This window comes from Mastigoproctus giganteus, chromosome 1, assembly GCF_048544385.1.
Source record: "Mastigoproctus giganteus isolate SK-2022 chromosome 1, ASM4854438v1, whole genome shotgun sequence".
Classification (NCBI taxonomy): Eukaryota; Metazoa; Arthropoda; class Arachnida; order Uropygi; family Thelyphonidae; genus Mastigoproctus; species Mastigoproctus giganteus.
The window spans coordinates 235,522,559-235,538,837 of NC_143575.1; the positions used below are offsets into that span (position 1 = coordinate 235,522,559).

At 36.7% G+C, this 16,279-nt stretch overlaps 1 protein-coding gene across 1 annotated transcript in view; it reads right to left on the reverse strand.

Annotated features, from left to right (window-relative positions):
- The window catches only part of Ythdc1 (YTH domain containing 1), a 163,391-nt gene that overhangs the window by 80,873 nt on the left and 66,239 nt on the right, over positions 1–16,279 (reverse strand). Inside the window, exon 8 of the mRNA XM_090385016.1 lies at positions 4,957–5,156. Coding sequence (XP_090241142.1) covers positions 4,957–5,156 — 200 coding nt within the window. The remainder of the gene's footprint in view (positions 1–4,956; positions 5,157–16,279) is intronic.

Here is a 16,279-nt window from a genome sequence, read left to right on the forward strand (position 1 = left end):
AATAGCAATATAATTACAATATAATGTAAACCAACTCAAGAGCTTTAATTTAGATCACTTTTATCACACTTATGCAACTTTTTCCCAAAAGCACTAGTAGTGCTTTCCTGATTTTTCCAAATGTCTTTTTGCAAATGGATGCATTGCTTGTTCCATTCTCTTAAGTCACAAATAGTTTTCACTTTCTTGTTGATTGTCAAAGTTTTTCTGCCATTTCAAGGTAAAAAAAAAAAAAAAAAAAAACACCAATGAATTTAACGTAGCACAACAAAACCTAAAGTACAGAAGCAATATTGTTTTTAAAAATTCCAAGTGTTTCTTCTAAGTTTCAAAAAGAAATGTTTGTAACACAAAGATTTGAAATTGCACTGAATTCATTTCGACTGAATTTGAAAGCTAAATGTTTCACACCGATAAAGAAATATTTCATTGGTTAGTTTGCCAGGTAGTTTCTCTCCCTAGCTCTTCTGAAAATTCATAACAATAGGAAAGAGATATAAAAGAGGATTAAGAGACTGGGGAAAGAAAACATAAAGCTCAATGTGGAGGTGCACCCACAACATGAGATATGCTCTATTCAAATGAAGCAGTGTGTAGTGGAATTGTATCCCCCCCCACTACAGTTAACTATCAGAGCCTAGTAGGCCTTCGACAACCCTGTCCTGTGGGAACTTTGGGGATTTCTGTTATGGAACAAAGACTACACCATTTGTGGCAGCGTACTGCACAAAGATTCTGAGAATCATTAAGAGTTATAAATTGCTATTGGCAGGGAGGTAGAAAGAGATAAGGGTTAATGTCATAAATGGGCAAAGCAATAATAGATCTTAGTCACATGACAGTTTGGTCACTGCTTGTTGTAAATTTTGCTCATAATATATATCATTTCCAATTAACTCTTTGTTTGCTTGCAATAGCTGAAATCTCATTATAACCATGCTTGTTATAAATTAGTTTGATTCTATTATGTTATTTGATCACACTTAAAAAAAAAAAAAAAAAAAAAAAAAAAATGGTTCCCATTCTTTTCTCAGCAACACTAAGGAAAATGGCTGAGAAAAGCTTGACAGTAGCTTATTTTAATTCTCTACTGAAATACTATTTGATAAAAAAAATCTAGCTTGGTTTTGAAGAATCTGAAGTCAGATAAGTGTGCACGTTCAGATGGAGGCCAGTGTCCAGGCACAAGCTCTATGGGGCAGAAAAATAGTAGTTTTACTGCACCCTTTTGTGCAATGAATGGTGGCATTTGCTATTTACATCCAGGCATTATGATGGGTTGACACAGTCCAGCCTATGGTGGCAGTTTTTCAAGGTCACCAGGTTTGCACTATGGTGGTGCCCAAAAATTCAATGAACCTGATGATTGGTTTGGCATTGGTTGTTAGAGAATAAAGGGCAGGCAAAGAATCTCGTGGTGAATTTAGGCACAAAAATTTACATTTTGCCACTACAATTTTGCTTCTTTTCCTTATTCAAAGTAAGCTTACAAGTCAGCATGACCACTATGTTCACTATTTCACACTGTTATTCATATTGAGTATTAAGCTTCTTCAACATGGCAATTTTTCTTCTTAAATTCCATTCCTTTGAACATTGTTCCTCATAAATGCAGATACACTTGGGCATTTCACTAAATGGGATGAAAATAAAATATCTGATGCTCTACTTTATAATTATAGAATTCTATCGTTTGCTTGATTATTTAAGGCAGGAAACAGTACATGTTAATAGTAGTGTAAATGCAAGTGGAACATGCAGTTCACACTGCATGATCCACTGATGTTTTATTACAATGTCCTTGCATGTCAACATTTATATGATAGATCATATTTATTTATTATGATCATAATTATGATAATAAATATTATGATATTCATTTTGATAATGTTAATTGCCATACTAAATTAATAAAATTATATATTAATTTTAACATGGTATATTTAGTTCAGAAAATAGCTTTATATCCCAAAACATTTTTGGGGACACCAAACACACTAAAAATTTAGAGTCTCATCACCCTACACAGTTACATTTTCTGGCAAACTTATTCTAGATAATTTTTTTAACTGCACAAGGGTTGTTCAATTCAAATACACTCCACCCTTGGACAGTTCTCAGCTGGGTGATGAGGAAAATACACTCATATTTAAACCAGCTCACCAACAAGACTTTTTTTTTTTTCTTTTCTCGTGGCATTTCAGATAGGTGGTGCATCCAAAACTTATCAGCATACAATGATCCAATTTTGAACTGCTGAAAGGGTAAAACCACAAGATAACAGAATTGTGGTTATGTATAAAGGTTTATGCTATACTGGAAGGGACAAGAAAGTTTTTAGAATATGAAGAACACAATAGAAGCATTTTCAGTTTCCAAGAGCAAAAAATTCCAATCGTGATTTTTACAGGGCAAATAAGACTACTTTCTTTGACCACTGTCTTGCCACTATTAGTTTAGAATGGTATACTGAAACCCTGAACTACTACACCATTAAATGTGAGCAACCAAGAGGAACCCATAGAAGGAATCACCCAGCCTCGCAATAATAAATGCTCACTTTTTACCAACCTGATTTAGGCTTTCCTCCAAAAGATGTGCCACAGACATATAAACATCTAGCATATAGTCCTGATTTGTCAAAAAAAGCTTTAAAAAGCTGTTTCAATTCTGATGCTGAAATCAAAACAGACATCAAAGGACGGTTCCATCAATATCAGAAAATAATTTTTTTTTTTTCAAGGAGGAATATATAGTTTAATGAATCAATGGTGTATGCATGCCTAAATGTTAAAGATTATTATTTTTTGCCTCAATGTGTTTTGATTGAATAATCTTCAGAAAAGTTCTATAACAAGATACATGCCAAAATTGAAGGTTCTCTCCTGCCCTGCCAGATGAACCCTTTTTTTTTTTTGCTTTTCTTGACATTTTAATATAAATACATGTTATTGCAAATAAGAACCAGAATCAGGCTAAAGAACATTCAAAATGTGCAAGGGCAATAAACAACACAATACCCTTGACCAATAAAAATGTGTGCTACTATCCTCCTGTAGCATAATATTAAATTTCTTGAAAGGATCAACAAATACCTTGGAGTTAAGAGCCTGGAGGTTCCCAGTGCTATAAAATTAAGTTGATTTCATGCCTAAGACCTTCAAAAAAAAAAAACCAAAGAAGAGCTAGATCTACAATTTGAAAAATTATTTGTGATTTGTTTATCTATTGAATTTATTTACACAGATAAATGAAAATAGAAAAATAATAATTTTAAACAGATAATCATATTTTAAATATTATGTAACCCTTTGGTTTACATATATTATGTGAATTACAGTTTATTATTATTTTTTTTGAGAATTATTAAATTGTGGTAATACTAAATGATTAGCAAAACTAACAGAGAAAACAAAGTGCTTAAATGCTCTTTTTTTTTTCACCATGCCAAATTAGGCATTTCATTAAACCAATCGATATTTGATGAATGTATCTCTTGTTGCAGACCAAATTTGCATTAGCATTATATAACTATTTCCTCTTGTACTGCATTCTTATAAAAATATACTAAAATAAGGGCATAAGTGCCAGCATATTCAAAATATATCAATCCAAACTGTTCTGCAAACTAGTGCAATCTCTTTTAACATATATATTAATGAAATCATACTTGCTATCAGTTTAAAACTTATAAGTAAGAAATAGTCAAATTTCGGGAAGTTATACTATGGATGGCTTATTGTTCTACATAATTCAACACCAGTACGTATCAATATGTTTCGATATTTAAACTTTGGAAAATAAAATTTATATCTACAAAACTATTCATATAGAGATAAAGAGAGAGACAGACAATTTTTATGCCTAAGAATAAGTATAAATGATGGTTAAAGTTTCAAATAGATTTAGTTTTTATTCTGCCCAAAATGTGTGCTATGTGGCCTATCATCACTTCAGTCAAATTAAGGAAAATAAAAATGTGCCTACCTACAAGTTTGTTGTATGGCTGCCAAACTTGTGTTCCACAGAATGCTCTGACAGGTGCAGGGAGAAAGAGAGAGAAAGGGGGGAAGACATTGCACACTAAAATGCACTAAACTTACAGTCTAGTCCATCACTTGATCAAGCTGGTGGTATAAAAACTTCAAGCACTAAAAATTCTCAGACTAGTCCAGCAAGATGGCATACAAGGATAGAGACAGAGAGCATACTCACTGTGTGTGGAAGGGACAAGAATGCACTGTTGGTTCTTTTCCATTTTGTATGAAAGCAGTTCCCTGCAACTTACCAGTCCATTTCAGAAATAGAGTGAAGAACTTGACTTTTTAAACCCTAATTCCACATTAACGAAATAAACCAAAATAACACTGTAATTTCCCCCCCTCTTATTGCACAGTTTCAAAGTTCTTTAAAAATAACCCAACTCCATTAAATCACAAGTCCACAAAAGAAAAGAAACACCCCTTTCAGATAAAACTGAGGTCCCTTCACACAATCACAAGTCCATGATCTTGGAGAGAACACCCACTAGTGAGGTCCAACAATTCTTCTCCTGGTCACTAGCTAGCATTCACTCCCCCCCTTATTTTTTATATTATTTTTTCTGAAAAAATGCCACATTACCTGACAGAAATTAAAAGCAAAATCAGTTTGCAATTCTACAACCACTACATGGCAATATTACTAAACTCTGGGCAGACCCAAACAGAATGCTGCAGTGGCAACACTAGCTATGTCCTGCTGACATACACTCCAATAATGATTAGAGGCCTTGAGGTAGCAGCTAACTAATGACCAATTCTTCCACAAAGGCACTGAGTTGGTCGCTCCATCAAATTTTGTTAGCCACCAGTAAAGACACTACACATTTTTGATGCACTTAAATGAAGTGGTATATTAACTCCACAATTTTCCAGTACATAAGCAGCTTGCTGCTGCTCATTTGAAGATTCTAACCTCAGTGATTCATGGGGGCTACGATGTGAGGGGGGATGATCACGGCGATGCCGATCTCTGTGACGATCTCTCTGGTCTCGAGAAGGTCTGGAAGTATGATTTCTGCTGCGTTTCATGCGATGTAAAATGGATATAAGATCGATATTCTCATCTATAGGAAACAGGCGACACAGTTCTTCTCCAACACGGGTTTCTATTTCCTATAAAAAATAAAATAAACGTGTTAGTTAAAAGCAAGGTGATATTTGCCATATTTTTTTAATATTCATGATGATAAATATTATCATATATTATTAATTCAGAGGCAGGAAAACAGACAAACCCAGTAATGATATAGGCTCAATTTTTTTTCCGAAAGAGGATGCAGAGGGAATCATTCACACCAGCTTCACCACCAAACAGTTACCCTACAACACACACAACTCATGTATATGTTTTAATTTGATAAGACAAAATCCAGATTAAAATAAACAGTTAAAATTCTTATAATAACTTTATTAATCATATACTATTATTTTAAAGATAGATATAAATCTATTTAGTTAACCAAAATAAAAAAAAAACCTGGCTAAGAAATTATCACTAATTTAAATGCTTTCTTAGCACTCTACCAGGCACACTGGCAGTAAAATTCCACCAAGAAACTTAAATTTGAAAATAAAAATATCTATTAAAGTGAAGTCAATATGAATTTTAGTATTTCTTCATTACTGGTTTAATGTGTCCAACAGCAAATTCTAAATGGGAAGCACTCATGGTTTGTTTCTTCAGGGATTTGTTAGGCGCATCAGCAACTATGTCCATAGTATGCCATACATATGGTAAGTATGTATGCTATTTCTTCTCAGATAGATATAATTTAAAAAAATAATACCAGAAAGTTAGTTTTTAACTAACTAAAAAAAATTATATACTTTAATCATTTTGAGAAAGGTAAAAATGCTTGAGACATTTGTTTTATTATTTAAAAGTAACGTGTAAGAGGACCTTCTGTTGTGGCTGGAGTGCAAAGATTCTTGCATTCTCTTGTATATTTTATGCATTCAACAAGAATGTGTTTCACTGAAAGCATTGTGTTACAGTGATAACACTGAGGGGGTATCTCTCCTCTTAAAAGATAACCATGAGTGATATTTGTGTGACCTATTCGCAGACAAGCCAATATTACCTCCTGTTGTAGGTAGCTGGAAGGCCATTGCTCAAGGTTTGGCTTGATACCTCGAAGCTCATTGTTAGGTTGATTTTTCCGTGATAACTGCCATTGGCACATGCTTTTTTCCTGGATTACTGGTTTATAGTCTTGACGTGGTAATTTCCGCTTGTTGTCGGATGGTAGGTGAGCCAGTTTGGCAGAATTGTCTGCTAGTTCATTTCCAGAAATTTTCATATGTCCTGGGACCCAGCAGAAGTATATGCTTCTCCAAAGTTCTGATAAGGTATGTAAAGAGGTGAATATTCCTTTCACAACTGGGTGGGTGATGTTCATGGTGTTTTTTTGTAATTAAAGTGCACTTAAAGAATCTGAAAATTATGCTGTTGTTAATATCAGAGGACTCAACATAATTCAGTGCAACTTGAATTGCTATTAGTTTAGTGGAAAATATACTGAATTCACGTGACAACTGAGAGGCTAATGTGATGTTTGGAAAAACTTCAGCGATTCCAACGTGGGCATCATTCTTTGATCCATTAGTATGTACTATGACAAAGTTGGTAAACTGGTCCACTACTGCATGGTATAGTTGCAAAAAGATTTCTCTATGTAATGTAGATTTATTCCATTCATGTAGATGTAAGTCACATGAAGGTGGAGTTACCACTATACCACTACTGCATGGTATAGTTGCAAAAAAGATTTCTCTATGTAATGTAGATTTATTCCATTCATGTAGATGTAAGTCACATGAAGGTGGAGTTATATTCCAAGGAGCAAGAGAGAATTTGGAGGGTATGCGCCACTTTGTCTAAGGTTAAATTTAGTTCTAAGAGGTGTTTTATTCTAATACCCAAAGGACAGTTAGCATCAGGGCTGTTTTGGTATAATCTGCTGTGCAGCATTCAAGGAATTAATCTTGGAAGCTACTAGATTTTTCATTGCAACTAAGAAATACTGTTCAGGGTTTAGGCCTAAATGGATGTCAGATGAACTAATGAGACTCATGGCAGAGAAGAAAAATCATTGGGACACAAATTATCAGGAGACACAGATGCCTATGGTAGATATAAGATAATCTGTAATCAAGTGACAAAAGATGTAAAGAAAAACAGTAAAGGTTTCTTTATTTATGTAAACTGTCAAAGGAAGGGGATGAATCCGATTGGTCAATTTGATATCGATTGTTGATGATTCTGCTCAGGTAGCTGACAAATTGAATGAGTATTTTGCATCTCCATTCACACATGAAGAGTTATTCAGGGAAGGGAATGCCAGAAGGTTATTAAATTCTGGCAGGGAGCTAAATGATTTTGTAATAACTAAGAGCAAAGTGGAGGAGAAATTGCTGAAGTTAAACATAAGAAAGGCACCTGGAGTGGATGGGATCTATCCAGTTAAATTAAAGGAGGCAGCAAAGGAAGTAAGCAGGCCCTTAGCCATGAGAGGGTGCCCTTGGATTCAGGAGAGGTCTCTATGTACTGGAGATGTGCAAATGTTTCCCCAGTTCACAGAGGGGGATCTTGAAAGGTGACAAGTAATTACACACCTGTTAGTTTAACTTCTGTTGTGAGGAAAATAATGGAGTTGCTGGTTAACGAAGCACTGCGGGGTCATCTAGAAAAGACTGTAGTTATAGTTCAGACACAGCATGGGTTTGTTAAGGTGAAGTCTTGTCTGACCAATTTGACTGCATACTATGATGTAGTCACAGAGGAACTGGATGCAAAAAATAATTTTGATATCATACACTTCGATTTTAGGAAAGTTTTTGATACTGTTGTCATGGAAGACTACTGTAGAAGTTGGAGCAGTATGGTATTAATGGCAGGTTGCGACAATGGATAAAAGGATGGTTGAGTGGGAAAAGACAAGAGTGGTAATCAATAGATACTATTCTCCATGGGCTAATATTATTAGTGGAGTTCCCCAGGGCCCATTGTTGTTTTCTGTATTAATCAATGATATTAATGAAGGTATATCGGGCTTAATGTCCAAGTTTGCAGACGATACAAAGGTTGGCAGGGTTGTTAATGAAAGTAAGAACGGTACACTACTGCAACAAGATCTAAAAAAGTTGAGCAGATGGGCTGAGAGGTGGCAACTGAAATTTAACGTTAACAAATTAACAAATACATTCAGGGCAGTGGAGAATGAAAAAGACCTGAGGATAATTGTGCATCAGATATGTAGTTTTCTGAGTGGTGCAGACAGGCTGCAAGAGTAGCTAATGGGGTCTTATCAATGATATATAGGAATTTTGCTAGTAGGGATAAGGAAGTGATTATCCCTTTGTATAAGGCAATGGTCAGGCCACACCTTGAGTACTGCATGCAGGTCTGGAGGCCTCATTTTAGGAAATATGTTAAGCTACTAGAATGAGTACAGAGAAGGGCAACGAGATTACTGAGTGGAACAAAGGGTTGTTGTTATGAAGATAGGCCTAACTTTTGCAAATTGTAGCATCTGGAGACTAGGCACCTGCGAGGTGATCTGATTGAGGTGTATATTGTCTTGAATGGTTTGAGCAAGCTTAATGCTGGTGGGATTCTTGCTCTTGCTCAGATTCTGCACCTGAGGCGGCATAAATTCAAATTCAGGAAAAACGGTTGTAAAATAGATGTGCAGAAATTTGCCTTTAGCAAGCGGGTGGTTGATTGCAGGAACAAACTTCCATCTGTCATTGTGGAAGTTGACAGCTTAAATAAATTCAAGGCTGAACTAGACTAACGTTTGGAACAAATGGATGGGTGACAAGGGAAGGTTTTTTTTTTTTTTTTTGCTGATGCTAAATAAGCTTGCTTTCTTGCAGCATATGCCTCTAATGCTAATGCCAATTTTCAATCATATCACTGTTTTGTTACTGAAGAAATCTGACCATAAAAAAATAAAATAAATGAAAATGGGTTTTTTAAGCTTTGTTATGCATTTTACTGCATAAGCATCAAGCATGCTGACCACATTTGATCACAGCATCTTGCAATGCCAATGCATTGTTTGCATAAAATGTTATTTATGTTTATCATCATTATATCCAACAGCTGGAGCAAACATGTTTTTTTAATTTTTTATTCAAGTCTTACTCACCAATAGCAAAGATAATGCTCATAAGTGGGTATAAATAAAAAGTTATAAAAACCATCTAAAGTGCATGTGCAAATCACGTTGGGAATATTTTAAAAAATAATTAAAAATATGTTTTCGATATAAAAATATGGATTTTTCACAGCTGTGTTCATAACAGATCGAAAATAAAGGTGGCTTCAAAAAAGTTTATAATTTTGAATTATTTCATGTCTTTATTACAAACATAACAATGGCGGGAAAATTCCACCGGTGTGCCAGCTAATAATACTATATTTTTATCGAGCCTAGTAGAGGGTTAATCAAAAGTTATAGATACAGAGGAATAAATATATATGTAAATTCAAAATTTGATCTTTTTAAGACTGACGCACAACTTACTGAAGGTAGTATAGAAGTGCAAATTTTAAGAACAATTTAAATGTCAAAGAAAAACATGCAACTCACACTTGTTCTTAGTGTTAACTTTTAAATGCAATTCAAAAATAATTACACACTATTACAAATGGACAAATTAATAAGCCCCACAAGGAAACAGCATACTTCTATATGACAGTATCATATGTCTGTGGCTGCATGTATGAAGGCACATACATGTTTACAGTAGATATGTAGATTAAAATGGACAAACCATATGATGTAACTAATTTTGAAAGTAGAATAATAACAGAGAATAGAAGAGAAAATTAGCATTAGCATTAGTAGAGGCATTTGATGCAAGAAAGCAAGCTTATGCAGCATCAGCCAAAAAAAAAAAATAATAAATAATAAAAAATAATTAAAAAATAACTACTTCCACTTCACACCTCTGTTCATTCAAAATACTTGTCCAGCTGAGCCTTAAACTTTTTTAGGCTATCAACTTCCACGACAAGGGGTGGAAGTCTGTTCCACCAACGAACCACCCGCTGGCTAAAGGAAAATTTCTGCACGTCTATCCTACATCTGTCTTTCCTCAATTTGAATTTGTGCTCTCTCAGGTGATTATTCTGAGCAAGAGGAAGAATCCCATCAGCATTCAGCATGCTCAAACCATTCAAGGCTTTATACACCTCTATCAGATCACCTCGCTGGTTCCTAAGTCTCCAGACACTGTAATTTGCAAAACTTAAGCCTTTCTTCATAAGAGCACCCCTTTGTTCCATTAACTAATCTTGTTGCCCTTCTCTGTAATCGTTCCAGCAGCTCTACATCCTTCTTGAAATGAGGCCTCCAGGCCTGTATACAGTACTCTAGGTGTGGCCTGACCATTGCCTTATACAAGGGAATAATCACCTCCTTATCCCTGCTGGAAAAATTCCTATATATCATTGATAATACACCATGAGCAACTCTTGCAGCCCGTCTGCACTGCTCAGAGAACTTCATATCTGCCTGCACAACCACCCCCAGGTCCCTTTCATTCTCTACAACTGTCAGTGTAGTACCACAGAGTTGATACGTTGCTCTGGGATTGCTGTTTCCCATATGTAGTACTTTACATTTGTCAATGTTAAACTTCATTTGCCACCTCTCAGCCCATCTGCTCATCCTTTCCAGATCCTGTTGCAGCAGCATAGTGTCAGTAGTGTCCTTGACAACCCTGCTACCTTCGTATCGTCTGCAAACTTGGACATTAAGCTTGATATACCATCATCAATATCATTTATAAATACAGAAAACAATAATGGACCCAATACTGAACCCTGAGGGACTCCACTAATAACATTAGTCCATGATGAGCAGTGTCCTTTGATTACCACTCTCTGTCTTCTCCCCCTCAACCACCCCTTTATCCATAGCAGCAATTTGCCTCCAATGCCACACTGCTCCAATTTGTGCAGCAGTCTTCCATGTGCAACAGTATCAAAAGCCTTTCTAAGATCCAAGTATATAATATCAAAGTTATTCCCTGCATCCAGTTCTTTTGTGACTGCAAGACTTCAAGGTTACCCCTTAAAAAAACCATGCTGTGTCAGAGCTATAACTGAAGTCTTGTCTAGATGATCCTGCAGTGCTTCTTTAACCAGCGCCTCCATTAATTTTCCCGGAAAAGAAGTTAAACTCACAGGTCTATAATTACTTGTGTCAGCCTTTAATCCTCCTTTGTGAATTGGGGTCACATTTGCACATCTCCAGTCCATGGGTACTTCCCCTGAGTCCAAGGAAGCTCTCATAATTATAGCTAAGGGTTTGCTTACTTCCTTTGCTGCCTCCTTTAATATAACTGGATAGATCCCATCCACCCCAGGTGCCTTTCTTGTGTTTATCTTCAACAATTTTTCCTCCACTTTACTCTCAGTTATTACAAGATTCTCTAGCTTACTGCCAGAGTTGAATACACTCTGGCATTCCCCTCGCTGAATAACTCCTCACGTGTGAATGTCGATGCAAAATATTCATTTAGTTTGTTAGTTACCTGAGCAGGATCATCAACAGTTGACCCATCGATATCAAGTGGACCAATCTGATTCATCCCCTTCCTTCTAGAGTTTACATAAGTAAAGAACTCTTTGCTGTTTTTCTTTGCATCCCTTGCCAAGGATTTCTCGTAATCTGCCTTCGCCTGCCTAACCTCCTTTGTAACTTGGTTGCATAACAACTTGTATCTATCATAGGCTTCTGTGTCATGTGTTAATTTGTATGTATCCCATGCATTTTTCTTCTCTGCCATATGCCTCATTAGTTCATCTGACATCCATTTTGGCCTAAACCTTGAACAATATTTCTTAGTTGGTATGTAAAGCCTAGTAGCTTCCAAGATAAGTTCTTTGAATGCTTCCCATTTTGAATTTGCTGTTGGTAACATCATCAGTTGGTCCCACTGTATAGAATTTAAATACTGTCTCGGTCCATCGTAGTAGCCTTTACGGAAGCAATAACCCTTCCCTTTACCCCTAATGGTAGTTACCTCTTTGAGTAAATCCCACTTCAGCACACTGTGATCACTGCCACCTAGTGGTTCATTTATCTGCAGATTCTTAATGCATGAAGAATAACTACTGATAATCAAATCAAGAATATTACTCCCTCTAGTTGCCTCCCGAACATGCTGATGTAGAAAACAATCATCCAATAAATCCACAAAAGCCTTGCCAGTGTGTGAGTGACCAGCCCCCAAATTCCAGTCAATATCTGGGAAATTAAAATCCCCCATTATAAGACTCTCTGATTTACTGGCCCACTCTATTTCCCTGTACAGTTTCTTATTATACTCATCAGAATCATTAGGCCTATAGCACACCCCTCTCAATTTTGATCTCCCAATGCTTATGTCACACCAAACTAACTTGACATTGCACTGTCCAGCGAGGTCGACTGGCTTCACTTTCTTCGATTTTCTGTAGACATTGTACTTCCTTTCTGTAGACATTGTACTCCTCAGATTCCAGTTCTGCATTCCTTATATCTGTGTGACACCACGTCTCTGAAATCCCAACAATATCTGCTTTTGATGTTTTGAACAATACCTCAAATTCATTTACTAAACTCCTAGCATTGGTGTACACGCAAGTATACATGCACCTGTTCTTTTTCTTAGTTACCCTAACACAAACTATGTGTTTACTTGTACCCCAATGATTCCCAACAGTCTCTGAAATATCCTGCATCTTATTTTCTAGGCTGCTGCTCATTCCAATAGAAGCAGTGCAAGAATCACTTTAACCTCTGCCAGTGGCTACTGTTAATCTATTAGTCCTTGTATCCCCCCAGTCTAGCAGTTTTCCGACCCACCTAACACTGCCTCGATAGCATCAGCAAACATTCTTGCACCCTTTCTATTTAAGTGTATTCCATCCCTGTAGAAGCAGTCTCTCCTGTTAACAAGTACAGACCAGGCTGAAAAAAATTCTACCCCTTGAGCCTTGCACAATCTTTCCAGGGCCGAATTAATCGACAGGGCTCTCATCATATACTCCCTCCTATCGTGCCTGGGCAGAATTGCAGACACTTTCAAATTCAACCCTAATTCACGGCTTTTTTTCCACAGTGACCTGTACTTGTTAAGTATTTCCGCCGATCTCCTACTCTTAATATCATTAGTGTCAATGTGTACAACTATATCACCTTTTGTGTCCTTAAAAGATTATATCCGCTCTACGTCATCAACCTTTGCCCCTGGCAGACATACCCCGGTCCTGTTCCACCTATCCTTTTTGCAAAGCATGTTTCCCGTTTCCCTGACAATAGAGTCACCAACAACTACTAGTTCCTTTGGGACCAGCGCATTCTGCCTTGGGGGCTGCCGCTGTTTCGTGATGACCAAGTGCAAGCTCTGGCATTGGTGTGGGCAGCTGAGAGCTTGATGGGCCCCTCACTTTTAATCCTTCGAGGGCATCCACCCTGTCCTTCAAGCTCTCATATAGGCCCATAACAACATTGAGTTGTCGCCTGATTTCCGTACACTCCTTGCATCGCGCACACACAAAGACATCCCCCATGGCAGTATCACGTCCTGTACCCGACTGCTCCACAAACATCAAGCAAATAGTGCATTTTAAAAGGCTGTGATTCAGAGGACAACTGGCCCCCTCAGTTCTCCCCTGAGCCACAGCACTCCCATTAGCTTGAGCCTTTTGCTTTGCTGCTGTGGTCTGAGTCATGATTTCGATTTAATTTCAATAAAATTTCAATTTCAGTACAAAATTAAATCCCTAAACTTGTATCCCAACACAGTTATAACGCTATATTTATGTTTCAGTATCGAGTGTTATCTACGAAATCCCTTTATATAACTTCCGTATCAAGTTAAGTATTAATTATTTATTTTCACTAATTATTTATGTTACGTAACCTAAGTCGTTATATGTATAGTTAAAAGTACAATTTAATTGACAATGAAGTTCAACAAGATTAATAGATTTTACTGATTAATTGACAATATTATGTACTATACTATACTATATTAAGCTTATGCTATCTAGTTCGAGATATTTTGTATCGCGTAACAATGGCGGCAATTTACGAACGGTAAACACGTGGATTTGATACCCTTACCGATACTAAGTAATACCTACAAAATCTCTATCCAAGTTACTTTAAACTAAGTATCGTTTTTTTTTTTTTTTTTTTGGTTTTTTTTTTTTTTAGGAGCATTAGCAACTAAGGCCATTTTGCTCCGGGATATTCGGTGGTCATTCCCTGACCTTTCCGCATCCTCTGTATTTGGTGGTGACGGGCTCGAACCCCGGTCTAATCAAGAACCGTGTACTACGCACTGCTGCTCCTTCCCACCTGGCTACGGAGGCGCCACTAAGTATCGTAAATAGGAATATAAAGCTACTCTAGAAAATTAGTTAATATGCCAATTTAAGCTAATAAAACAGAAAATAAATCAGAAAAAACTTCTCTGTTCCAGGAGCGGCAAAAAGCTACGTCCACACAGGCTACCCTCGTTCTCAAAATGTCAGTATAATCACAACAAAAGACATTGTATTATACAAGTAACCAGCACAAGACTGGTTACTCTTATAATTTACAATAGGGAATAAAGTGTGGAAAACCAGAGCTTGTCAGCACATTAAGGGCATATAGTTTGGCCATATTGGCACATCTCATTAGAACTATTGAGTATGGAAATAGACATCCCAATGCACAAACTATCAAGGATTATCCAGTGTAGTACACAACAGCAGAAGACAAAAAGAAACAATTTCAGGTCAAAAATAAATGAGCTACTGAATCAAGTCAGGTAGTAAAATCATTCAAATTGAGAATTAAATTTTAGGCTTGTTTGTTTGTGATAACACAATAACATAGCATAAAACATACAACTTAAAAAGATTTTTGGGTAAAAAAAAAAACCAAAAAAAAAAAAACCACGCACATCAATTGAAAGTACACTTGGTCGTCAACTTACAACCACAAAAAATAAATAAATAATAAATCAGGAAGTCCCTACTGAGGACACAACCAGGCACATACACTCGGTTGCTCTCTCTCACATACACTCAGTCGCTTTCAAGCATCTGTTGCGTGTGGTGTATTAATTAAAATTCTACTGAAATACCCATAAAATGTTTAGTAAAAGGAAAATGCCTTCATATACGCCAGCTAAGAAGTCAAGGGAAACTATTGATTTAGAGTGTAAAATGAAAGTTATCCAGCAGTATGAAGGCGGAAAGAAAGTGAATACGATAGAACGTGACTTGAAGTTATCACATTCCACGGTATTGACGATACTTAAGGACAAAGAAAGAATTCGGGAAGCTGTGAAAGGTTCTGCACCTATTAAGTCTACAATTTTAACCAAACAACGACAGGGACCCATCCAAAAAATGGAGAAATTGTTGTTTATGTGGATGGAAGATTTAATACAAAAAGGTACACCCATGAGCCTTCACACAGTGCAAGCGAAGGCTAGAAGTTTGTTTCAGAGTTTAAAATCACGTGCCGGAGATGATTATGCAGAAGATTTTCAGGCTAGTACTGGGTGGTTTAACCGTTTTAAAAAAAGATTTGCTTTGTATAATGTACATGTCACAAGAGAAGCAGGAAGTGCAGATGAAGATGGAGCCAAAAAATTCGTTGATAGTTTCGACTCTTTAATCAAAGAAGAAGGTTATCTATTGGAACAAATATTCAACATAGATGAAACCGGCTTGCAATGGAAACGCATGCCTAATGTACGTACATACGCCAAGAAGCAAAAAGGATGCCGGGATTAAAAGATTTAAGGATAAGTTAACTTTGTTGCTTGGTGGGAATGCCGCGGGTTTTAAGCTGAAGCCTTTTCTCATTTATCATTCAGAAAACCCTCGTGCATTTGAGCACATCAACAAGCACACACTGCCCATTTACTACCATTCAAACCCTAAAGCTTGGATGACTCAAGCACTGTTCGAAGACTGGTTCATGAACTGCTTCATTTCCCAGGCTCATAAATATTGTGCGGAGAGAGGTATCCCTTTCAAGGTTTTATTGGTTATGCACAATGTCCCTGGCCACCTCCCTCATCTGGACGACCTTCATCATGATGTTAGAGTGGTTTTTATGCCACCTAACACAAACGCTCTTATTCAACCCATGGATCAGGGTGCTATTTCAGCATTCAAGGCTCACTATCTCAGAACGACATTTTCACAAGCCATCGAAGTGATAGATTCT